Source organism: Pavona decussata, unplaced genomic scaffold (assembly GCF_977016875.1).
Source record: "Pavona decussata unplaced genomic scaffold, jaPavDecu1.1 SCAFFOLD_85, whole genome shotgun sequence".
NCBI lineage: Eukaryota > Metazoa > Cnidaria > Anthozoa > Scleractinia > Agariciidae > Pavona > Pavona decussata.
In genome coordinates this window covers 318146-342149 of record NW_028145503.1, presented here as the reverse complement: position 1 = coordinate 342149, position 24004 = coordinate 318146, and the positions used below count along the sequence as shown (strand labels likewise).

Below are 24004 nucleotides of genomic sequence, written 5' to 3'. Positions count from 1 at the left end.
CTAAATTTTTACTTTGTCATTGCATGCGGTGTGAATAACAATAGTTTTATTGAAAAGATTTAGAACTACGAAAGAGACTACACATATAGTAAATAGATTCCTTACGAACAAACATTTTCTATTGTGATCAAATCTAAATTAATTTTTTTTTGAATATACTACGACCAGAGGGATGAAAACAGAGCCCGGAAATTACAGCGACACCTTTTGTTAAGCAGCCGTTTATCCATTTTCGTTTTACTCCTCCTTCAAGGGGGCGCTGTTACATTAGGCAATTTTCTTGCAACTTGGCTCGCAATATCGTTGCTCCGTTGTGATACAAGTTGCGTGGATCGTTGTCTAGTGTAAAATGCCCTGAAAAAATCATGTCTCGCAAACGTTTTTGTTGCAGTCATCGTTGCTTGATGAAAGAACCGATTTCTACTTTTCGCATCGATTTCGGCAACAAAAAATTGAGAGACATGCTGATTTCAGGGCATGTTACACTAGGAAACGATTTGTGCAACTTTTGTCGCACCAAATTTGCGAGACAAGTTTTTTTTGCTTAGGTTAAAAAAATAATCTATAAAACTATAAGTAGGTAATTGAAATTAAGACTAGTTCACTGGTTGTTATCCAATACATTCACTTTTTATCACTTTAGCATATCTCATTGATAAGTGTTTTAAAACTTATGTACTAAGTGCCTTTCCACCTTGATTAACATGTATCTCTTCAAATTATCTTGTTTTGTTTCCGGGCATCCTAATTTGCACATATTAGTCAAACAAATTCGTACTAGAAACACCTGAAGAAAAGTATTTCAGTGTAGTATTTCAGCGACAAGTTTGTGTCATAAGATGAAAAGTTAAATAATAGCAAAGTGTTTCTCTGCCAATTTCATTGATACATTTACAAATTTAACCGTATATCAATTCGAGGAATAGGGGAACAACATATTCAATACTCAAATGTGAGTATATTCTTAATGTTTTTATCTGTTTTCTTTTTTTAATCATTACTTGTTGTTATTGAGGCATTCACAACAAGTTATTCACAACAAAAAATTAGCTATTACGTATAAGAAAATAGGTTGAAGAACAAACTATGGTCCGACGTTCGTTATCTCAACTAATTGACTAACTCAATTCAATGCATATGGAAATTGAAAAAATAACCGAAAGCGTAATATAAGAGTTTGTATGTGTTCGATCGAGACATAATCAACAATTTTTACTCGAGCTGAAACCTACATCTAGAGCCAAGTCTTCCGATCCTTTGATTTCATATAAAATCTTTTCAGAATTTTAATTCTGGACTTAGAAGCCCACCACCAGTTTTGGTTAAGAATGTTACTGGGTCATCATCCATCGCTGTCACTGCTGCTTTTCGTTATCACGTACCATACAGGTGAGTAAATGAATCTTTTTTTCAATACTTTCCCCGTTCTCCAACTTTCCATCTACACTCTGGAGTGTATTTTCTAAAAAGCAATGCCATACTGACGATCGCTTTACAGTCTTTATATTGTCAAAATACTGTGGTGAACCGGGCGAGAACTGAGCAGATTCTGCGTCCGCCGAATTTGAGCTTTCAATATTTACGCTAATGAGACGAAATTTCGTGACTTTTTGTGGTTTTCTGGTGTTTTGGGGAAGTCAAGTAATCCAAGATGACTGATCCAAGACGCCCGCCTTTTGAAATCGTTAAGTAATTTCCGCCTCACATGGCGTCACCGCCCGTTTGTAGAAGTAAAGGAAACATCTTTGGATGTACTATCTATTCTCCAAGTCTCATAATCATAGCTTTTATACTTGCAAGTTTATGGAGGGTGTTTGGAGAGAGAGAGAGAGAGAGAGAGAGAGAGAGAGAGAGAGAGAGAGAGAGAGAGAGAGAGAGAGAGAGAGAGAGAGAGAGAGAGAGAGAGAGAGAGAGAGAGAGAAAGAGAGAAGGGGGGCGGGGAGGAGGGGGGAGGGGGGATCCATCCAGCTCCCCCTGTCCAGATTTAAAAAAAAATCCTGATGAGACAGACTGCAAAACCACCAACTTTCTCGCCGTAAGGCCCAAATTAAAGTCGTGCAGTTTCCAGAGAGCATAAAGACCTTTTACGCATGCAAATTTTGGTGCATTTTTTTAATTTTTATAAATTTTGTCGCATGCACTCGAGCTTATCATTAAATCGGAAGTGTTAACTATCGGTAATACAATTTCGGTGCGATTTGTTAATCTGATATCAGAGAAGTTTCGAAAACCTCACCTAACTTGGCGGGATTTTCACAATATTCCAACAAACGTTTTAACAGCAGTCAATAATGCACCTCAATCGCGACCCGCACTGAATCGCCGCTGGTTTAAGGCGCTGTTACACTAGGCAATTTTTCTTGCAACTTGTCTTGCAATTTCGTTGCGCCGTTGTGACATTGTGACAGTTGCACGTTGTGACAGTTGCACGGATCGTTGCCTAGTGTAACATGCCCCAGGCCTGAAATGAACATGCCTCGCAACGTTTTTGTTGCAGTCACAGTTGCACGAAATAGAACCGACTTATACTTCTCGCAACGATTGCGGCAACAAAAAAAAAAAAAAGAAAAAAGGGCGAGACATGTTCATTTCAGGACATGTTACACTAAGCAACGATTCGTGCAACTTGTGTCGCAACAAAATTACAAGACAAGTTACAAGAAAAATTGCCTAGTGTGACAACGCCTTTACACGTGCGATTTTCATCGCAAGCTCACGCGCGACAAAAAAAAAACGCATCAAAAATTGCCTGTGTAAATGATTCTGCTCAATTTTAGGTCGCGGGACCATAAGCAGATGTTTAGAACTTTATCGCAAGGATTACCCCTAACTGAACAATTTTGATGATTTCTACTTATGTCCTAATCTCAAAGCCAGATCTCCTACGGTCACAATTCCAAACCCTATTGAAATCTGGGTACGAGATTACTTACATCTTAAATGATTTTTTTTCTCCCAGTTACTCCACTTGCTTGTCCTCCATCTTCGCCGCCCCAGCTCCCCGATATCACATTCAACGCGACATTGGTTGGCCGCGTGATTTTCACAAGGGATGTGTACTCAGAGCTTCAATGCATCGACACCTGCATTCGATGGTCCTCATGTACAGCATATAACATGGATATTTTGGGATCGAAAATGCGATGCTCAGCTCTTGCCAATATGAAGAGAAGAGAAAAACGCATTGGATCGTTCTACAGACTTTTCGACAGAGAAAAGATTGAAAAGGTGTGAAATTAAGCAACGGCCCTCTTAAGGTGGTCTTCCACCCAACTAAAATTTTCTAACTCAATGTTAATTCAATCTAAAAATTTAAAATCAACTTTCAACACAAATTTACACCGTGAATTGGAAATAATAGCACAATTCCCGAAACGGTGGGCAATTTTACCAGGGCAACGCTCATAGCAACGGATTATTTACAGTTAGAAAAGACTACCATGCTGCTAAATAAATTTGAATAAAAAGGGTAAAATAGCTCGTCTGGTCTCCCCAAGGAAATATTGTCAACGAATTGCATTATGACAGTGCAATTAGGCTTGTATGAAACGGTTGCTCATGTTGAAAAGATTAAACTGCTTTCCGTCAAATTGGTTCAGATACATCGAAATTCTACTGTGCGTTTTAAGCGCGTGCCAAATAAGTTTTAAACTCGTCTTAAACGCGTTTTGGACGAGTTTTGAACACGTTTAGTACGCGTTTTAAACACGTTTTGTACGCGTCTTGAAGGCGATTTAAACGCGTTTTGAACAGGCTTTGTTCGCATTTTGAACGCGTTTTGCACGCGTTTTAAAACTTGCTATAAACGCGATGTAAACGCGTTTCGAACGCGTTCATTACACGTTTTGTACGCGATATAAACGCGTTTTGAACGCATTTTGAACGCGTTTTAAACTCGTTTCTAACACGTTTTTAACGCGTTCTGAACCCCTTTAGTACGCATTTTAAACACGTTTTGAATGGGTTTTGTACGCGTTTTAAACGCGTTTTGTACGCGTTTTGAAGTGTTTTGAGGGCGTTCTAAGCGCATTTTGAATGCGTTTTAAACGCGTTTTGAACTTGTTCTTTACGCGTTTTAAACGAGTTTTGGACGCGTTTAGTACGCGTTTTGAACGCGATTTAAACGCGTTTTGATTTTTTCAACGCGTTTAGTACGCGTTTTAATCTCGCTTTGAACGCGTTTTGTACGCGTTTTAATCTCGCTTTGAACGCGTTTTGTACGCGTTTTGAACTTGTTTTAACAAGTTTTAAAGGTAGTACACCACATTATATCACAGCACTTCCTTTGAAAGGCCCGACTGCACTTTCAAGATAAGAGCAAGGAATTCGAAAGTGACTAGTAAGACCCCACTCAGTCTAGGTGCCCGTTCCGGGTTCCCGGGCATGGGCCTGAGCAAAAATCTAGGCACCGTGGCCGGGGACTGGCACTACCTTCAAGCACTGGTCTGAATAGGATATTGTCAGTTCCCACGCTTTTTCCTCATATCTCCTTACGATACTGTAATAAAATGGTGGGCGCGAAATTGCAATTGACCACGAGAACACGATTGCTCCTCGGAACCCAAGTCAAGTCTGAACAACGTCCTTAGTACACACGACCCTGGCACGGGCACCTAGTGTGAACAGGGTCTAAGTTTATTGCTGTACCTGTGTAACATGTATTTCTCGGTAGTCCTGGGAGAGGTCGGGGAATTCGTAGTCGTTCCACTGGATAATTGGAAAAGATTCCCTAATGAGTAATCAACATGTAATCAATGAGTAATTAATGACATCAATGGCTAATCAATGAGATCGACAAGAAATCGATAACATCGATGAGTATTCAATAGGCCACAAACCTGACAATGTTCGATTAGTCACCGATTATACTCATTGATGTCATTGATCATTGATCTGTGGTAAGAATGAAGAAGAGAGGCGCTTAGCTAGAAACGGGGATTCAAAGGAAAAAGGGGAGCGGGAGGCAAATAATTTAGCTTTAATGGTTTTTTTCATGTGACATTGTTTCTTTTCTTTTGTTTCTACAGTTTATTTTTCAACATGATGCCTGCTACGACCCAATTCGACCAACCGTTTCTGCCCAGCGAACGAACTCTTGGATGTGACTCGATCCATCACTTTCAAGTCACGCAAGCTTCACACAAACCGGTCAATTTCGGGCCGGGCGGCAGAGAAATTGTTTCTTTTAATAGCTCTTAAGCAAAGAAGGAATCGACTTCTACATTCTATTTTAATTTCCAAATAGATATGACTTTGTAAACACTGGCTTGTGCAAACCGAACTGTAATCTAAGTGTTGTGCAAATTAGTTTCAGTTTCGAGCCGTTCCATGACGTGAGAGCCATTCTTAGAAATCGTGACTCATTACTAACTGCCTTCAGGCCAACGACCTCAAAATAAAGACTATTTCGTCAACGTTTGTAGATTGTTAACTTTTTTCCCTTTTCAAGTTAACTTGAAATTAATGCGGCTTACTGCTTTGTCTTTGCTTTAGCAGGAAGAAAAACATATTAGGATTTAATTCCTGTGTCCGGACTAGAGCTTGATCACGCTATACGTCTGACAGGTCACGCTATTACCACTTCAGAGACGCTACTTAAGCCCGGATCCGTGCAATCAGCCTTTTAGTTATCGAAAGAACTGCTTTCAATGTCAGTAGCGATAGAAATATAGAGAGGGTCGTAAAAGGTTAAAATAGGATTAGGGTGATAAGAATATACTTCTAGCGGATCATTACTTGCTACCGATAACCAGAATTCCCAACTGTTTGAAGGCCAGTTTACACATACAATTTTTCTGATTTTTGTCCCTCTTTTAAATACGACTTTAATCTGTCGTGCTCAAGTCAGTTGCAGTTTGTAAATCGGTTGTGTGAACTACAGGCGATTTCAGCGTGACTCTTGCTTGTGATATCGAACGTGTTTGAAATTGCAGGATTTCTCAGAAAAAATTAAAATAATATCGCGCTGAAAAGGCAGCTGGTTTAATTACACGAGTATCTTGAAGTAGAGGCCCTGCGCGAGAAAAATTCCAGTGAAGTGCGACAAAAGTTGCATCAAAAATGGCGTGTGTCCACAAGCCTTTACAACCTTCGTTGCATCAATAAATAAGTCATTAATTTGAAAAGATACTAAATACAAGCAGGTCAACTGGTGTCAGAGGTGATTACGTCAGAATTAAACGATACTATTCACAAACCTGACAAGACTTTAAATATAACTTTCCGCGTTGAATATAAACCGGGGCGTAAACGAGTCAGGGATTTTTTTAATCAAATCAAACTTCCTTCGCGTTTTAAAAATAACAGATGATTGTTCAGTAGGGATTTTACCTACTTTCGAAGTTTTTATATATTTTAGAGCCTGCAGCCCAACGTTTCAAACCGGCCCCATTTTCATATACAAGATACAAGGTGCTTCAAGCTAGTACTTTAATCTACTGATTGCGTTAAAATGATGATTGCTCAGTTAATTCAGTTTTGCTTAGTTGGTGAGTACGAGAAGTTTATTGCTCTTGTAAGGTGTTAAGACCTATTTACACGCAACGATTTATCGATTCGATTGTTAGGTTCAATCTGGTTCAATCCCATGGGCCAATTTGTCGGCCGATTTCCTTTTCTTTTGGTGTAGCGCGAGGTAAAAATCGGCCAGATTCGAAAACGCTGTACCACTGGCCGCGGATTGTTATATATCAAGGCCGGGTTTTGTCCGCTTCAGTCGTTGGCTTTGTCAAATTGGGCCAAATCAATCCGATTAATTTGTACGTGTTAAATTAGCCTTGAGTAAAAGGCGACTTGTGCCCAAGACTCCCTTTAGGTTAAATTATTCCTCAGACAGTCAATGCTGAGACTTTGATTCGTCGCCGGTTTTGACCGATATTTTTGTCCGGAAAACTTAGACCTACTAGCTTGAGACGTCAGCCTCAGCCACTATCATTAAGCCCTGTGAATGCCATATTCTCGGTTTGAAATAATTATTCTGGACATTTAAACAGTGAAGGCGTCCGCTGTTGTTTAATATCCGAATTTAATAACATAATTTACGCTCCTTGTCACGAATAATTTCACTCAAATCTAGTATGTACTGTACAGTATACAATGGAACCTCGATTTAACGAAGTGCCAAGGGACATAGGAATTATCAAATTGGTTCGTTATATCGTGGTTCTGTTCCATACATTTTAAAAGGCCAGGCTGGAAAATAACGTTCGTTGTATCAAGGACTTCGTTATATAGTTGTTCGTTCAATCGCCGTTCCACTTTATTTACTACGTTAATTTGAATTTCTGATAAGCGGACTGATTACTTGTATAAAGATTAAAGAAGCTCCTGAAAAATGTTTTGTCTTATCCATGGTCGACCGGTTATATAACCTGATAGCTCAAAGCGTTCAAAACTCAAAGCAAAAATACTGCATTTCACGTTTACGTTTTTTTTTAATTATTCAACTTACAATTGAAGTTTGTGGTGCAATATGAAACAAATACAAGCAAATAACACTGAACACCGTATGGTACAAAAATGATACCTGCAGCCAATACAGTATCCTTTTAAACACTTACCCATAACTGTGATCAGTAAAATGAAATATCATTGTAGCAATTAGTATGGAGGATCACCGTTTAACACCCATTTGCTCCCCGTAAATTGGACATCAACAATTTCTCTAAACTGGGTTAAGCCGCCGGTTCATCAGTTAACCTTAACATGTTGTCTGTTTTTTTTCTGATGAGAATGTCTCATCTGTTGTTTAGTGTTTTGAAAGTTGCCTCAACTATGTTCTGCGAAAATATTCTACTAGCCATTTTAAATGGCAACAATCTCACAGAGAATTAAAATGAACTTATCCAATACTATATATTCGGCTCTTCAGTTTTGGCGCCCCTGAATCTGACAAGACGTCGAAATTTTGCTACTCAATAGCAGTTTCGTTTTAAACCCATTACAGCTTCGTTTCAGAGTGACCTCATTCACCTACCTGTAGATCTGAAATGACAAGTGATTCATTTTGTAAACAAATTTACGCCTTGCTTTCAAACTCATTGATTATCACAGCTAGTACAGCTCTAAAACGAATCAAGTATTTCCTTGCTCTTGAACATGTATCAAGTATCGATTACAGAAGCAGAAAATCAAATTATAATATCAATGTCATCCCGAGCTGCTGATATTGGAATTTATGGCTTCAACCATAAAAACTGAAATTATGCGCGCCATTTTCCCGCGAAAAGGGGAACCGGAAACCAAACCGGGTTGACGTCATGTTACGTCAAGTAGAAAAAAAAAAACCCTGGGGATCACATTGTTCCGGACGTGAATCGTGGAATTGTATTACAGCCGGGGGAACTGATTGCATACGCATGGGCTACAACTTAGTTGTTGGATGTCTAACAAATCCTATGTTGTACGAGAGTACGGAGAGAAATAGGCTGTGAAGGAAAACCGGACATCAAATTTGTCTCATTTTCCTGCACCGGAAGGGTGTAAACAGAACGCTTTCGTGGCAGACAGCTTATAATGAAATACGGGTACTCGTAGAGCTAACTTATTAAATTACTCGAGAACTTATAGAAATTAAAATTGATACTGAATATCTTTTAATTAAGCCTTTAATTTTATTTCCTTTCCTTTCCTCTAAAAATAAAAACAAAATCAACAACGAGAGTCGTAACGAGAGGAGAATTTGTATGTTGTGACGGGCGACCAACAGACGTCACAGTCAGCTCTTCACTGAGCGTGACCGAAGCCGTCACAATTTTAAAACTACTGCAACGCCATTTATTAAAGGTTTCGCAAAAACTATGACATGAAACGGCCTCAAAAAAACACTGGCTGCGAAGTTGGAACACAGTACTCCGTTACTTCTTAATTTTTTTTAAAAACTTTGCAGAAAATAACTAATCTTCGAAAGAATACTTTGAGCATTGTAAGCACTTTCACTTTAGATTGGTTTCGAAACTTTGACGTCACTTTTTCCGGCCTCGTGACAAACTTACTCACGTGTGCAGAAAATCCTTCTGTCAAATTTGCTTGCTACAGAAAACTTTTTTAGTTCAAATTTTAGGGAAATAGCGCATAATAGTTTAGAATTACAGTGATCGATAATAATGCAACAAGTTGAGTTCCTTTCAATTCACAAACAAAACCTTCAAGCCGAGTTTGTTTACCGTTACAATGATTTTATAATTCCACTGGAACTATTCTCTTTGTATTAAACTTGCTGACAAGCAGATAAACAAAGTTCTGAATCAGTATAAATACTCTTAAAAGGATGCAATTTCCTCAAGACTTTCCGGCACGATGGTAGATTACCCAAGGGATAGTGGAATGATATAAGTCATTATCAAAGTCATTAACCTGCCGTAACACATCTCTCAAGTCAAATGTGATTTAATATTCATAAATGAAATCAACACAACTTCGGGTGTGTATGACCCTTTATTCTTTCATAAGAGAGGGTATTGTGATTAAAATAGACAATGATGCATGCTAAAGCCCGGGTCTTTCCCATAAACTGATCGGGAAGAAAGCTATAAGTAAACGAGGTTTGAACTGTTTCTAGCCAGAACGTGTCTAACACAGAAGTTGAACTTGCTTGCAGTGGTTTGTAAGAGAAAAAAATGAAGTGGTCCAAATGCTTAGCTTTCTTGATCATGGGTGAGTAAAATATATTTTCCATATACTGTGTATCAGTATTATTCTACACATTAGTTCTCTGTTGAAAGCGTGTCTGTTGCATCGATCCTTAGTTGACGGCTCGAGTGTGCGGTTATTCGGTCGAAGGAGCTCGGTAGTAGCGTTTACACCTGTATCATTCATGACCGTTTGACTTCGTCGCAGAATAAATTGAATTTTAGGTTCGTTAAAACTACGAATTAACGCTTGTTTTCAAAAGGAATTCAATATCCTAAGCTGATATATTTGATTTGTGCAAAATGCGATTAAAACATGATACTAAAAGTTAAAGAAAACTCAGTATAGCTGCTGTATAGAAAAGGCGTCGGTAACTGACAACAACAAAAATCTGTTTAGGATTGTTTAAGGCAAAAATTAGTAAATTTTGTCAACTCTGAAGTTAAACATCTGCTTCAATTTTGTCCTTTAATCATGATTTTTGGAAGGAAGTGAGGTGTGCAGTTTTCACAGTAAGCATAATTCATCGCACAACTCGTTGTGCTTTTTCGTAATTAAACTGCCATAAATCAGTTAACCAATTATTTCAAATTTAACACCAATTTTCGCCCACGTCTGCTCACCGTTTTCTGACATAATTTTCAACGTATCTGACCTAAGGAAAAAAAAAACTAATTTCGTAATTTGTCTATTGACGTAATACTTGATCAATTTAAAGTCTTCGGGCATTGCTCTTTGTTTGAAAGTCACTCTGTATTATTTTTGAACGATTAGTTAACTTGAGAGGAATGATGATTTGTAAGCACTTGTTTGTGAAAACCTGTTTCCATACAGGTCTCGTTGCAGAAACGTTTCAGAGGAGCGTGACGTAATATTTGATAAACAATACCGTCTCACGCGTTGTTACTCAACTTTTAAAGTTTTACATCTATGAATATGAATAACTTTTACTGTTGAAAAAAATGATTTGTAAGCACCTGATAAAAATAATTCTGTCTAACCTCGATATGGTTGGGAAAGCGTTGCAATAAATCCCCGTACGTGACCGCCTTTGACGGTGAGATAACTGCAGTCTATTATCAAATACTTGCTTATTTTCCCGCCAATATAGTGTAGTCAAAATCCTTTCTGTAAACATAAAAGTAGAATTCCGAAAGTTAGTGCGCAATAAAAACTGTTTAAGGCCATTTCGTGATCACGGACAGAAGTAAATTACTGTACTGATAACTCTGAAAACAGCTTTCAAGGGACATAAATTTCTTGTCAGGGTGGAGAAAGACGCTCGGGATTGAACACGATAAAAGATTATGTAATTTTAATATGAGAAACTTACGAGTACGAAAAACCGTTCCAGATAGTTATCGTTAACCAATACTCGTTAATAACTGTGAGTACAATGTTCTTATACCGGTCAAGTGTATTATTATATTTAAGGGATTAAGATTTTCTGGCGGCCTCAAATTGTTTCCAGAAAGTAGAAGCTCGCAACAGCGAATGAGTTGCTTTTCCAAAGAACGATGTTTTTAAGACACTCTAAGTTCGAGATCAAGAGATTTAATAAGGGAACAGTTGTATCTACAAGCTTATACTTGAACAACTTCTTAAGGGGGCCAGTACGGAATGCGTACACTCAGAAATTGTCGACAGTTCTGTTTCACAGGTTGTCTGTTGGATACGCTGGTTTTACTTGATTCACCATGCAGGTGTCTGGGGGGTGAACGTTTTAAATAAAAAGTTTCAACATAAAATTTCTTTCTTCCTTAATCTAATCACAGAATATCGAATGCTTTGCCGCACGAATGCACTCGGGTTTATGTTACAATTCTGTTACAATTTCTACCAACTGCAGTAAAACTGAGTTTCATTGCTGCTCTTCGGCAACTCACAACCGCCGGATTTCAATGGAATCATATTCAACGATTTGCGTTTTTTTTTTTAAGAAACTTGAGCATGTGTAATCAGAAGCTACGGTAGCTGAATTCTTGGGTTCGTTCGTGATAACCGTATTTATCTCTGAATACCAATATTTACTTATTGGGTAGTGATCAACTTTCCTGATTTTAATATGTTTGTTTAAGGACCCCCAGGTATATTTAGCGTTAGCGCACGTGACTACTAAGTATATCATGACTTTCGAAACCAAAGGGAGACTCCCTTCGTTTGGGTGAAGAGGGCCCAGTCATTAGGCATTTTACTTCGTCACGTCTAATTGCCACAGCAACCCAGGGTGACATTAGCAATCCGCTTGTACAGAAAAATAAACAACACCGCGGAAGGTCCATTAAGCCCCGTGGTCTTATTTATTTTCAGGCCTAAAGAGAAGGCTCTTATTAAAGCGGGTAAGGGGCGGGGGGGGGGGGGGGGGAGGGGAGGGGGGCCTTAAAAGAGCGAGAGAGAATGAAGCTTATTTCAAATCATGAATTTAGATCAAAATCTTTACTGAGATTTTACCACAAAACTACGGAATATTGCGGTTATGGTTTTCAGATTTCACTTTAGTTACTATCAGTTTGATTTTCTCTGCAGCTGCAGCTTGCTTGAGTGTGGTTTGTGCATCCTCTTGCTCGCCAAAGGGATTCGAAGATGCTTCCAAGAAGTGTGCGGATGGATTTTTTGCTAAACTTAAGCAAAATCCAAAGATGGACTGCGGGTATGAAAAGATAAGCATTTTACTGAGTAATGGTAATTCTACCTTCACAGTGCCTCCTTCATAGTCAAATCAGCTAGAAAAGGAAGCGGGAAATCTAGGAAAACCGTTAGGAAGTAGCTTGGCCTGGGATGTGAGGAGCTTAAAGGAGTTTTTAGGCCGGGGAGAGACGGAGACAGAGAAAGACAGACAAACAGACAGACGGTCGTTCGGACGGACGGATAAGCAGATAGACAGATAGATGGGCAGGCAGACGGAATGACGGACAGCAAGAGAGGATGTTTATCCTCTCTTGCGGACAGACAGAGATAGACAGACTACAGAGAGACGGGTAGACAGACAGACAGACAGACAGACGGAGACAGACTGACTGACGGATCGGACAGAGACGGACTGCTACAAAAATCAACTGGAAAAAATTCTTGACTTGATATGGCTTTAGGTTTGGAAGAAAGCCTTACCCGAGTGATTGCAGTTAGTGACGTACGAAACGTGTCTGAGAAACTAACTAATTTTCCAGTAATGGTAGTTCACCTACCACCTAACACCCAACCTGGAGGACCAAGGGGACACTGCTTGTCTCTTTCCTTACCCCTCCTCCCCCACCCTCACGGCATGTTCGGACCTATCAGGGGAAATAAACGCCAGCCGGCATAGTTCCAGGGATCTCAGAGACAAGCTACCCCACCACGACAAGGTCCAAGCCTCACAGGAGCACAGTACCCCTGGGATAATCCGGGGTATCCATACATACGGGAGCATCCCTGGGATAATCCTCTATCATTTGTTTTTTTTTTTTTCAGAACGCCGTACTCACAATTTAGGCTCTGCGTTAAAAATGTGGTTAAGGAATGTCGCAATAAAACAGACAGCAAGAATTTGGCAACAATGAAATCCAGAACTGGTAAAATCCTCGCCACAAAGAAATACTACTGCGAGGATGGGATGTTGAATTCATTCCAACGTTCCACGCTACCTGACTGTCGAGAGAGAGGGCTTACAAGAGCGAAAAAATGTAGTGAGTCTTTCCACAAGACATTCAGGGAGAATAAAGGAAGCCAGGCCTTGTGCAGGTGGGAAATTGATTTATTTGTTTTTAATTCATTTAGTTTGAGTTTATTGGTATTGAAAGAAATTGCCTCGCAGCTTGAGGACTCAATCACGTAATTTTCAAGTTCTAAAGAGTAACAACAAACCAATAAATAAGTGTCGAAAGTATTTTGCTTTGTTTAGTTTACTGTGCTCTATGATTGGTTAACAAAATTCGCGCCACATTCTCAACCAATGATGACCGTGCCTTGATCGCACACGTTTCCCGCGCTTAAGACCTGTTCAGTGTGTAATTGCTTCGAATTCTGATTGGTTTGTTACGCTGTTTGCGTCTGTTGTGATTGGTCAAAGTATTAGTTTGGTTTTGGTTTTACGACACAATTTAAAATTGCTCAATAATAATCATATGACAAATAATCCTAATAGTAATAAAATTAATTTTGTAATAAGAACTCTAAACACGCGCGAAGTCATTAATCCTAGATTAAAGTCTTATATATCAATATCGTAATAGAATGGTAAATTGATAAGGAAGAAACTTGATAAAATTACTCGTAGAGGTGATAAAAATATGCTAATTTAAATGTCCCCGACTTCCGTGTTCCAGGATAAAAAAAGCTCTGATGTTCCGGAGATCCGTGAAATTACAAGACCTGGACGGAAACGCGTTCCAAAATAAAATGCTGGGACTTTAGTAGCCTTAACTTTAAGGATCTGGCCCAAGTTGTTCAAAGAGCGGATAAGTTGCTATCCAGCGGATAAAATGTATTGATTGGAGTACATTTTATCCACTGAATAAACATATCCGCTTTTTGAACAATAAGGGCCTGTTTTAGACCTAAAGTCCCGCCCATGCTGGAGCCATCTCGGGAACATTTAATTTGGGCAAGGAAGTCTTTTTAAAACCATTTCAGCTCTCTCTAACCCTGGAACTAATCTTAACCCTTGAGTACATCTTAGCTCTTAAAATAAGAACAATTTTGACCCTAACTTACAGTCATATTAGCCCTCTCTCCGACTCATGGCAGCTCTTGGGTGCGTTTCAAGGCCTGAAATGTACCCGAACTATTTCGGCCCTAATTTAGGAGCGCCAAAGTAGTTGGCTCCCCAAATTTTGGGCTAAAACAAATCTTGTGAATTCACAGTGTAAACTGTCCGCTTTCTTTACCCCGTTTATTAAATGGTCTGTCTGTTTTAGGAAATACTCAAAGGCCAAAACATGCATCTTGCGAACGCTTGACAAGTTTTGCAAGAAAACTGAAACGGTGAAGAAAATCATGGCGATGTATCAAGACCGTTACAACCCACACTGCCCTGGAAGCGTAGATACAAAGAGAAAACCAGGTTCGTGTGATCAAGACGGTAACAGTTCAAAAAGTTTAAAAATATGAAACCATCATTAATATGAGAGGGAAGCACATTCGTGTACCTTCAGGAATGCGTAGTTCTAAAATTTTGCTTTAGCTTCATATTAACTAAAATTCTATCTGTTTATGTTTTTTCAAAAACTACATCTACCATTACTTTTACTGCAAAGATGCGTTTCATCGACATTCAAATCCTGGCAGTATACAGAATCGATGTTTATCACATGAATCTAGTTGAATGCCCTAGCTCCAACGAGTCTCCTGAAGCTCTTATCGCGTTTACGTCAAACGGCAAACGTGAGATTCGCGTTTATGTTTTCTTTAAAAAAAAAATTGAGTGCATATAGAAGAGAAAAATGCAGCCTAATGCTGGCCTTTGACGCTAACGCGAAACTACTCCATTTCACTGCGAAACTTAAAATGTAGGAAAGACATGGTCACGTGGTCATTTCTGCCATTTATCTTTTGCCGTAAACGTATCTTTGAATCTTTTATAGAAGAAAAGATTCTCACAGTTATCAGCGCAGCCAGACTGTTGCGAAAAAGCGTGCATAAAAAAATTCAGTCTTGAACGGGATTTGAACCGTTTTTTTTTTCCCATTGTTCTTTTTTCAACAGTCTGATTGCGTAGATTAAACAGCGCGAATCTTTTCTTTTACATAATCCTCCATCCGCATTACGTATTCACGTTTCATATATATATTTATAACTCTGAATCTCTCTATCATTAATGTAACCGATGTAGTTAGGTTCTTTAATTAAGGCTTTTTCCCTATTGATAATTTTTACATGGAGGTTTACTCAACATAAGTAATAATTACACATGCCAATTACACATGGAAAAAGCTGAGAAAAATTTCCAAAGTTGATCCTTTGAATTTCTATTTCTATTTTTTTTTTCATTGCAGTTAGAAGTGCCTCGAAACCGTTCGGCTCATGCACTGTAAAGCAATATATGATTCTAACCAGAGTTTGCATGGCAAGTTTTGTGCGAACGCTACAGAAACAGCCCAAGAAATCTTGCAGGTAACATCAGACGAACAGTACTGCACAAGATCAATAGCTGAATGGTTGTAATTTCATGAGAAACTTTTCTAGGGAGCGCCAAAAGAGAGTTTAGTCAATTGCCTTTCATTTCCATGGTCACACTTAAGGATCTCGTCAACAGAGTCGACAATTAAAACCACCTTGTACGGGATAACCGAGCAGTATCACGGAAAATACTGCTCAGTGGCTTTCATTTGAATAGTCACAGTTTAGGATTTCATGCACAGACTCAAAAGTTAGAATCACCTTGCACAGAATTATAATAAACAGCACCATAGGAAAGTACTGCTTAGTAACTTTCATTTGAATGGTCACACGTTAGGATTTCACCCACAGACTCAAAAGTTAGAACCACCTTGCACAGAATAATAAACAGCTCCACAGGAAAGAACTGGTCAGTAGCTTTCATTTGAATGGTCACACTTTAGGATTTCATCTACGGACTCAAAGGTTAGATTAGCTCGCTATTTGCAGGCGTTCATTGTAAGTAACTTTTTGGAAAACTTAATAAACTTGAAACTTGAAACTTGAACCACCTTGTACAGCACGATAAACAGCACCAAAGGAAAGTACTGCTCCGTAGCTTTCATTTGGTCACACCCTTGATAGTTTTATCCACAGACTCAAAAGACAGAACTAGCCTGTCGAGCATAAAAAAGCAATTAGGACCACAGAAACGTGCTTGTCTGAAGCTCAAGTAGAATGGTTACAATTCAAACACACTGTGGAAAAGAATCAATAAACTCAATTATAGTTGGAAACCGAGAAACTGTACCAAACTGCTTTCAATGGCTGCACATGAATTGCCACATTTTAGGAGCTCATCAAAATACTATTAAACTTTAAAGATTTAACAATCAAAAGAAAATAGTTGGTTCTCATTTTCATTTCAGATGGGCTTTTCAGAACAAGCTCCACAACTGTGCAAAGGACGTCGCTCTTCACTGCCACAAAAATGAATCCAGATCCATCAAGAGAAACATCGAGAGGTCGTTTGCCCAACACAGAGCTTATCAAGAGCGAAAATATTGTGATGGCGTCAATTTTCAACTATCTTTTCCGCTACTCAAGCACAATCAGTGCGAGAGGAGTTATGTTGCCGTGAAGGAGACGTGCGAGTCGAGTTATGTTGCTACATACAAAGGCAATAAGGCGGACCAGACTCTTTGTAGGTATGTGTCAACTGTAAAAAATATTTCTTCACTTGGTTTCTAGAGGGTGCTGACAGAGTAAGATAGGTATTGGGTTTTAACGTGTATATTCTCAGCTGTCTGTTTCCCATTAGGGACTCCTTTTTCACTTGTAAAATGGGATTAAGGGGCTGTTTACATGGAGGGAGGAAGTTCCTGGTACTAGGAAGATCCTAGAAGGCATGCAAAAAGTTGTACTTGGCCCTAGCGCTAGGATCTTCCTAGAGATAGGAACTTCCTAGCTGAGAGATAGGAAGATCCTAGCACCATGTAAACTACTTTCGCTCGGAAGATCCTAGTACTAGGGACAAAAAGAACAAACATGGCGGCAACCGGGCGTTCAATTGCTCAAGGCCTACAGTTATTCTTCTTTTCCTTCTCTACTTGGTAACTACTTCCGAAATTTCTGCATTTAAAGCAAACGAAAAGTTTTTCCGCCTTCTCGGATCTTCCTAGTGCTAGGATCTTCCTTTCTCCATGTAAACAGCCCGTAAAATTAAGCACTGGGAATGATATTTAACGGCATTACATTTGGGTACTGGGAAGGCGGATCTTATGCAAAATGAGGGTTGAAAGCTGGCATATGGACAAAATTTAGCTGGAAAACGACTATCAAGATCCTCTTCGTTTTTCCTTTCTTTTTTTATTTGTAATCCCGCTGAGGTTAAGATAACAATATTCCTTATTTGCAAGGGAAAACAACAAACTGGGGGATTGTGGTTGTTGTATTAAAAGCCGTCAACGTGAAACTGGCGTATTAAAAACAAAAGTTGTGTTTAGTTGTCTACGTTATGAGTTATGCATGGTTCTAAAAACAATATTAATAAAGATGTAAAGACGAGGTGTCCTCCTGTTACACGGTTTATTTTCACACGTAAACTGTGTCGTCTGTCACGTCCATCTCCACAGCAAGAGATTCACAGGCGAAAAGTAATTAGTATTCAGAACAGTTAGTTTGTGTGTTGTATGGTCCTCTCGCTTTGCATTCAAAAGGTTTTAAAATAAGTACGTCTTTGTGTTTTCCGATTTCTTCCAGGAAATACGCTGCAGCGAAGCGTTGTGCCACAAATGCCACGCTCACCCTTTGCAAAGTTACGACGAAGCTACTTGATCAGGTGAACTTCATTTACGACAGCTTCAACCCATTCTGCTTCAACCTATCAGACCCTCCTTTGGCAGAAAAGTCACGTGAGCTAGGAGAACGAATCCCGCGGAAGTCTGGACTCTACCATGATCCTTTCGAGTCAAAGGAACATACCACAGGAAGCGACATCGTTTACAGAGGGGGAGGGGGACATTCAATGAGCACTAAGCCTTCCGCTTTAGTGGTAGTCATGGCTCTTTTCATCTTGAGGGCGGTGGTTTCCTAATTTCTTTTTTAATTTATATAAGCTATTTTATATAAGAATAGTTATAAAAAAGTAGCCTAGCTCTACCAATGCACAACAGGCTGGCCGTCTACTTGTGTTCATCACTATTCTACTACCATTCTGTAGATACTGCAAAAATATAAACATGTACCGTCAAGAAGGCCACCTTGCCTTCCAAGTACGTTCCAAAGTTCCGTAGTTGACACAAGGGGACTTAGGCGCATACGTTCGTGAGCCACGGACGGCAACCGGAAGTCGATTTTTTCTTCCATTTTGGAGCGTTTTCACGCCATCAGGTTTGTAACGTCAAGTCACAGACGTCCAACAAAAGCTTTTGCCGTTTGTTATGAGGAGCAAAAACGCGCAAAAAGAGGAATCATTGGACTTCCGGTTGCCTCCGTGGCCGCGATACAATATCTGGCTTTCTTCGGACTTGGTTTGAGCTCCTCCAGTACTTGCGGAGCCCATTTTGCTTTTAAAAAGCTTACGTTCATTGACAGACAAAACCTGCTCATAACACAACTCTGAATTTGTAGAAAAGAAAAACTTGCTTCGAAAATATGAGTTTCTAAACTCGAGGAACGTTTATCTGCCAATGTACTTAAATAGAGCCAAGAATTAACAAACAAACAAACAAACAACCAAAAAAACTATGTTTCTACAGCAAATGCAATAGGCGGCTGGTTGGTTACATTACTGTGAATAGATGACATCACAGATGTCTTAATTATTATCCGTTAGGAGGATAGGTTTATTTATTTATAAGCAAATAATATATTTGTATTAAGAGTATAGTTAGATTCTTACATGTTTTGCACGATGTCAACACGTGATTGTAGGGAACATTCAATTTAAATCCTGTTCAAAGTTAAAAACCTTTATCCAACAAACCAAGCGTTAATCTATTTATCTGTTGAATAAATATATAATTTAGGAGCTAACACTGATGAAGGTTTTGCTTTTCCTTCGAATTCCCTCATTTTTCAAAAAATTCTTCATTTCTTGTGTGATTTGTTATTTTCGTTCACCAAAGTAAATATGGCTCCATGTAATTAGCTCGCTGAGTTGGTAGAGCAATGCACCAGTTTCGCAGAGGTCATAGATTTTATAATCTCGTTCAATATTGAATTTTTTTTTCAGGCTTTCTGTAGCCGCAAACATACCGGCGAACGCTACGTCAAAATTTTATTCAAACACCGAAGACACTCAGTAAACTGGTTCTAGAACAGTAAGTTAAAAAATAAGCATTAGCGTAAATTACAAGTGAAACGAAAATAAGAACAAATAATACAAGACGCATAAAAACGACGATACGAACTTTATCGGTGATATCTCCAAATAAAGATAAACTAAACCGCCGTGACTTGACAGAATGTTTGTAACTAAACGGTAGATGTGCACTACCCCAAAAAAAGCAACCGATAGCAGAGATAAAATGTTATAAAGTTAAATAACATCTGCTATATACTCCGAGTAAGCATCATTAGGTGCCACAAATATTAAGTGGCCCCTATGAGACTAACTAGGGAAAAATATATAAAAAAAAATGGAAAATTAACTAGAACGAAAGTGACAAAAAACTTGGACGCTAATTAGAACCTAGAACATTCCGTAACATTTTCTGTTCGCAGCTGCTTATCCAAAGCTGCACACATACCTGCAATGGTCTCTCACTTATTAATTCTTTCATCCGCTGTTCAAACTACGATTTTTGTATACAGATATGCAATTCGAACCAACAACCATTTACAATTTATGTACAAAAGAAACGTCATAACCCTTCAAATCTCTCGCCAAGGATTATTTTTATAATTCAATCGAACAGAGTATTCCGCTTGGCTCACCTACCTTGGGTATCAAAATATCAAAGCTGCAATGGCGGGTGGGGTGGGGTATTAATTGACCAGTGTTAATTTATGCCCGTTAAAGTAAATTTTAAAATTAGCAGCGTTCCATTCCATCCGGATGTTTAGTGTAAATGGTTAAACTCTCCACCCTCGTGATATTAGACATGTGACCATGAACTAGTCAATGAATACGCGCGCTGTGGAGGGAAAAAAACCTTCAGTTACGTAACAATCGGATTTAGCGTACCACTTTCATGGGAAAAACCAGTATCAATTGAGTAATTAATAATCGCGTTTACGGCCAACGGCAAACGCGAGATTCGCGTTTCTGTTTCCTTGAAATAAAGAGTACAAAAATGAGAATAGTGCAAACTAATTCTGGTCTTTTGACGCTAACGTAAAACTACTCGATTTGACAGGAAAGCTGTAAACAGCAAGCGGCAAATATAGGATAAACATGGTCACGTGGTCATATCCCACGTCTGCCGTTTGCCATAAACGTCATTCTTCATCTCTCCAAATTATTGGCAGCGTTCCCGGAGGCTCAGTGTAAAAGTTTAAACTCTCCTTGGATTCGAGACCAGATTATGCACCTTCCATTGTATTTGTTCTGTTGCAAAAAAAAAAAAAAAACTTCGTGATAGCAATTAAAACTGTCAGACCTCATGACTACTTTAAAACGTTATTATATTAGAATTCTATTTTTGTCCTGAGCCAGAAGACCAACGTGAAATAGACGCCGAAAGTTTCATGACGTGATATACAACACCAAATTTAAACCTTCTTCAAAATTGGTGTAGGAGTTTGAAGGCTGTTCCTTTTTTCACCAAAGAACAAAGCACGTTTCAAAAAAGTATCAAAATTTTCTTGTGTTCTTATCACATGTTTCTTGGCGGTTTGGTGTTTATTTTATGGTGCTATTTAGGTCGTGATAATAGACGTTTGGGCATGCAACGGAGCGAGCTTAACCCTTGAAGTCCTAATATTAAAGAACAAATTCTCCTATCTTGTCCCCATATGTTTCTTGGCGGTTTGGTGTTTATTTTATGGTGCTATTTAGCTCGTGATAATAGACGTTTGGGCATGCAACGGAGCGAGCTTAACCCTTGAAGTCCTAATATAAGAGAACAAATTCTCCTATCTTGTCCCCATAGACTAATGAAATTACTAGAGAGAGGTTATTCAAATATCAAGAAAATCGCCTTGAGCTGCCTTGGGTAATCATATTCTTAATTCTCATGATGTCAGCGGGTTGGCAAACATTAATATTGTGATGGCGTGAAGGGCCTGGACGCGTGGAGTGGCAGGAACATTATGTATTCACAATATATATTCTCACTTTTTTCCACTATGTAGATTAGTATAAGCGGAACGCCGAACGGGCATTAACGGTTGCCCATGATTAAGCGTGTAATATGACTAAAGGACATTAAATTGGCGACGAGGATAAAAGTGGAATGGCCGTCAACATTGGATACAAGCAATTTCCCGAATTCGATGTTCGGAAAGACCGTGAAAACGTCTACGCTCGTTTTGTAAAATATGCCAAACGATTCAAAGACAACCACTTGAAAGCCTACAACATCACAGACAAGGCACAACAACGGTCGTTTTTCTTAGATTCGATTGGTGAAAGTACTCTTGATATATTTGAACAGCTTGGTGACACAGGAACAGATCTGGACGGAGCCATCAACGCGCTACTAAACAAGTTCAAAGAATCGCAAAACCGGCTGTTCAATATACACAAATTTCGTTGTCCTAGAAATGCCACGGAACTTAACTCATTCCTCTGCACAGTCAGATATAGTTCACGATTCATGGAAGCCAGCCGGTATCAGAGGGCTGCCTGCAAACTCGGTGAACTAGTTACGGGAAAATTCGAGTGGAAGCAAGAACACTCTGAAGCATTCGAGGAACTCAAGGACATGCTTAGTAGCGATACGGTCCAAGCATACTTTGATCCCCAGGCGGAACACGAGCTCCACATCGATGGATGCCCTGTGGGGCTGGTCGCAACCCTCACGCAGAGAAAACCGGGGGAGCAGTGTTGGCGAGTCATGCAGTATGCCAGTCGGAGCCTCACAGACCCGGAGAAACGGTACAGCCAGATCGAGTTAGAAGCTTTGGCCGGTGATTTCGGTTGCAAGAAATTTCATCTGTTCCTGTACGGGAGACCCTTTAAGATTGTGACAGACTATAAACCTCTGGAAAGTGTGTTCAACAAACCCACCCACACGACCTCGATCCGTGTCCAAAGGATCGTCAACCGTATGATGGACTATGACTTCGTGGTCGAGTACCGCCCGGGAAAGGAAAACATATCTGACTACACTTCACGGCACCCTGTGTCACTCCTCGAGTGTTCCAAGTTCGAAATGCGAACGACTAAGGAGGTACGCCATTATGTAAATTATGCTGTGACGTGCAACACGCCCAAAGCTGTCACCAGAGACCAAGTGAAGGAAGCTACTGATGAAGACCCGGCACTAGTTGAATTGAAGAAGTGTATCAACCAAGGCTGGATAGACACAAAGGTTTCAAGCATACAGGGATACAGGCACGTTTTCCATGAACTCACCATAGTAGACGGGATGGTCTTGAGAGGGGATAGGATTGTCCTACCGGCAAAACTTAGACAGAGGATGGTAGAGATAGCACATGAGGGGCATCAAGGGCTTGTACGGACAAAACAGCTCCTGAGAGCACATGTATGGTTTCCAGGAATGGACTCCCAATGTGACATGTTTGTGTCCACTTGCATCGCCTGCCAATCTAACACACCCCAAACACATCGCGAGCCACTGAAGATGACTGAACTACCTGGAGGACCGTGGGATAAGGTCAGCGTGGATTTTTGCGAGCCTATGGCTAATGGACTGACCTCGCCCTCGTATTCTACTGCCAATATTCCAGATACCCAGTGGTCGAATTCGTGGGATCCACTAGTGAAAAGGCAACCATCCCGGTGTTCAAGAGGGTGTTTGACACATTAGAGTACCAGAGGAGATCAAATCGGATAACGGTCCACCTTTCAACAGCCATAAATTTGAAGAATTCTCACAAGAAGAAGGTTTCAAGCACCGGAAAGTCACACCAGGGTGGGCAGAAGCCAACGGCGACGTCGAAAGGTTTATGCAGAGAATAAAGAAGACTGCACGGATCGCTGCATTGGAAGGCAAACCGGTGAGGGATGAAGTGCGCAGGGGAGTCAGAGCATACAGAGCAACTGAACATGCAACCACCGGAGTCAGCCCGAACAAACTCATGTTCGGAAGGGAACTACGGGGAAAATTCCCAGATGTCAAGCGACAACCTAAACATCCGGACGACACGGTGATCCGCCACAACGACAAAAAACGGAAACTGAAAATGAAGCAGTATGCGGATAAGAGAAGACACACAGCTGTGATGAAAATCAAAGTCGGAGACACGGTATTGTGCAAACAAGAACGGAAACACAGCTCAACGCCCCTGTATGACCCGGACCCGATGGTGGTTATTGGTGTCAAGGGAAGCATGATCACAGCCAAGAACGATGTGAAAATTCGTACCAGGAACTACGCGGATTGGAAGCTGCTTAAGAACGGGTGTAGAGAATCGGTTCAGTGTGATGACTCCGACAGTGAAGACGCATTTGAGCCGGACGCTGTTACCGTGGATAGAGCAGGTTCGGAGCAGCCCGGTTCAGACCGTGGTGAAAACGCGGTGCCAACGGATAGAATACGCGAACCTCAGCATGGACAACAGCAGCCCAGAGCCCATCCTCGATCAGACCATGATAGTGACCGTGAGCAAAGACATGCAGCCCGTGACAGGCCCAGGAGGAAAATAACGTCTACAAAGGACACTAGAT

At 40.0% G+C, this 24004-nt stretch overlaps 2 protein-coding genes across 3 annotated transcripts; both read left to right on the top strand.

Annotated features, from left to right (window-relative positions):
• Nucleotides 1-882: 882 nt before the first annotated feature.
• LOC146475126 (uncharacterized) lies at nucleotides 883-5396 on the top strand. Its single transcript, XM_085116217.1, has 4 exons — nucleotides 883-952; nucleotides 1283-1389; nucleotides 2960-3228; nucleotides 5028-5396. The coding sequence occupies exons 2-4, from the start codon at nucleotides 1329-1331 to the stop codon at nucleotides 5103-5105; spliced, it is 408 nt and encodes a 135-aa protein (XP_084972343.1). The 5' UTR covers nucleotides 883-952; nucleotides 1283-1328; the 3' UTR covers nucleotides 5106-5396.
• Nucleotides 5397-6333: 937 nt separating this feature from the next.
• On the top strand, nucleotides 6334-19659 carry LOC146475125 (uncharacterized). 2 transcript variants are annotated; one of them, XM_085116075.1, is made up of 7 exons: nucleotides 6334-6488; nucleotides 12157-12280; nucleotides 13081-13350; nucleotides 14526-14671; nucleotides 15603-15720; nucleotides 16635-16913; nucleotides 17968-19659. In XM_085116075.1, the coding sequence occupies exons 1-7, from the start codon at nucleotides 6452-6454 to the stop codon at nucleotides 18299-18301; spliced, it is 1308 nt and encodes a 435-aa protein (XP_084972201.1). In that variant the 5' UTR covers nucleotides 6334-6451; the 3' UTR covers nucleotides 18302-19659. The 2 variants fall into 2 exon arrangements, with proteins under 2 accessions (XP_084972201.1, XP_084972202.1); XM_085116076.1 differs by lacking the exon at nucleotides 6334-6488 and adding an exon at nucleotides 9529-9654.
• Nucleotides 19660-24004: the final 4345 nt, after the last annotated feature.

What these genes read in the sequence shown, in the direction of transcription:
- LOC146475126 (XM_085116217.1), top strand. Translation starts at nt 1,329, where the DNA reads ATGTTACTGGGTCATCATCCATCGCTGTCACTGCTGCTTTTCGTTATC. An exon ending in CGTTATCACGTACCATACAG is followed by an intron (nt 1,390 to 2,959) that starts GTGAGTAAATGA and finishes TTTTTCTCCCAG; the next exon opens with TTACTCCACTTGCTTGTCCT. An exon ending in ACAGAGAAAAGATTGAAAAG is followed by an intron (nt 3,229 to 5,027) that starts GTGTGAAATTAA and finishes TTGTTTCTACAG; the next exon opens with TTTATTTTTCAACATGATGC.
- LOC146475125 (XM_085116075.1), top strand. Translation starts at nt 6,452, where the DNA reads ATGATGATTGCTCAGTTAATTCAGTTTTGCTTAGTTG. An exon ending in AATCCAAAGATGGACTGCGG is followed by an intron (nt 12,281 to 13,080) that starts GTATGAAAAGAT and finishes TTTTTTTTTCAG; the next exon opens with AACGCCGTACTCACAATTTA. An exon ending in CAGCCCAAGAAATCTTGCAG is followed by an intron (nt 15,721 to 16,634) that starts GTAACATCAGAC and finishes TTTTCATTTCAG; the next exon opens with ATGGGCTTTTCAGAACAAGC.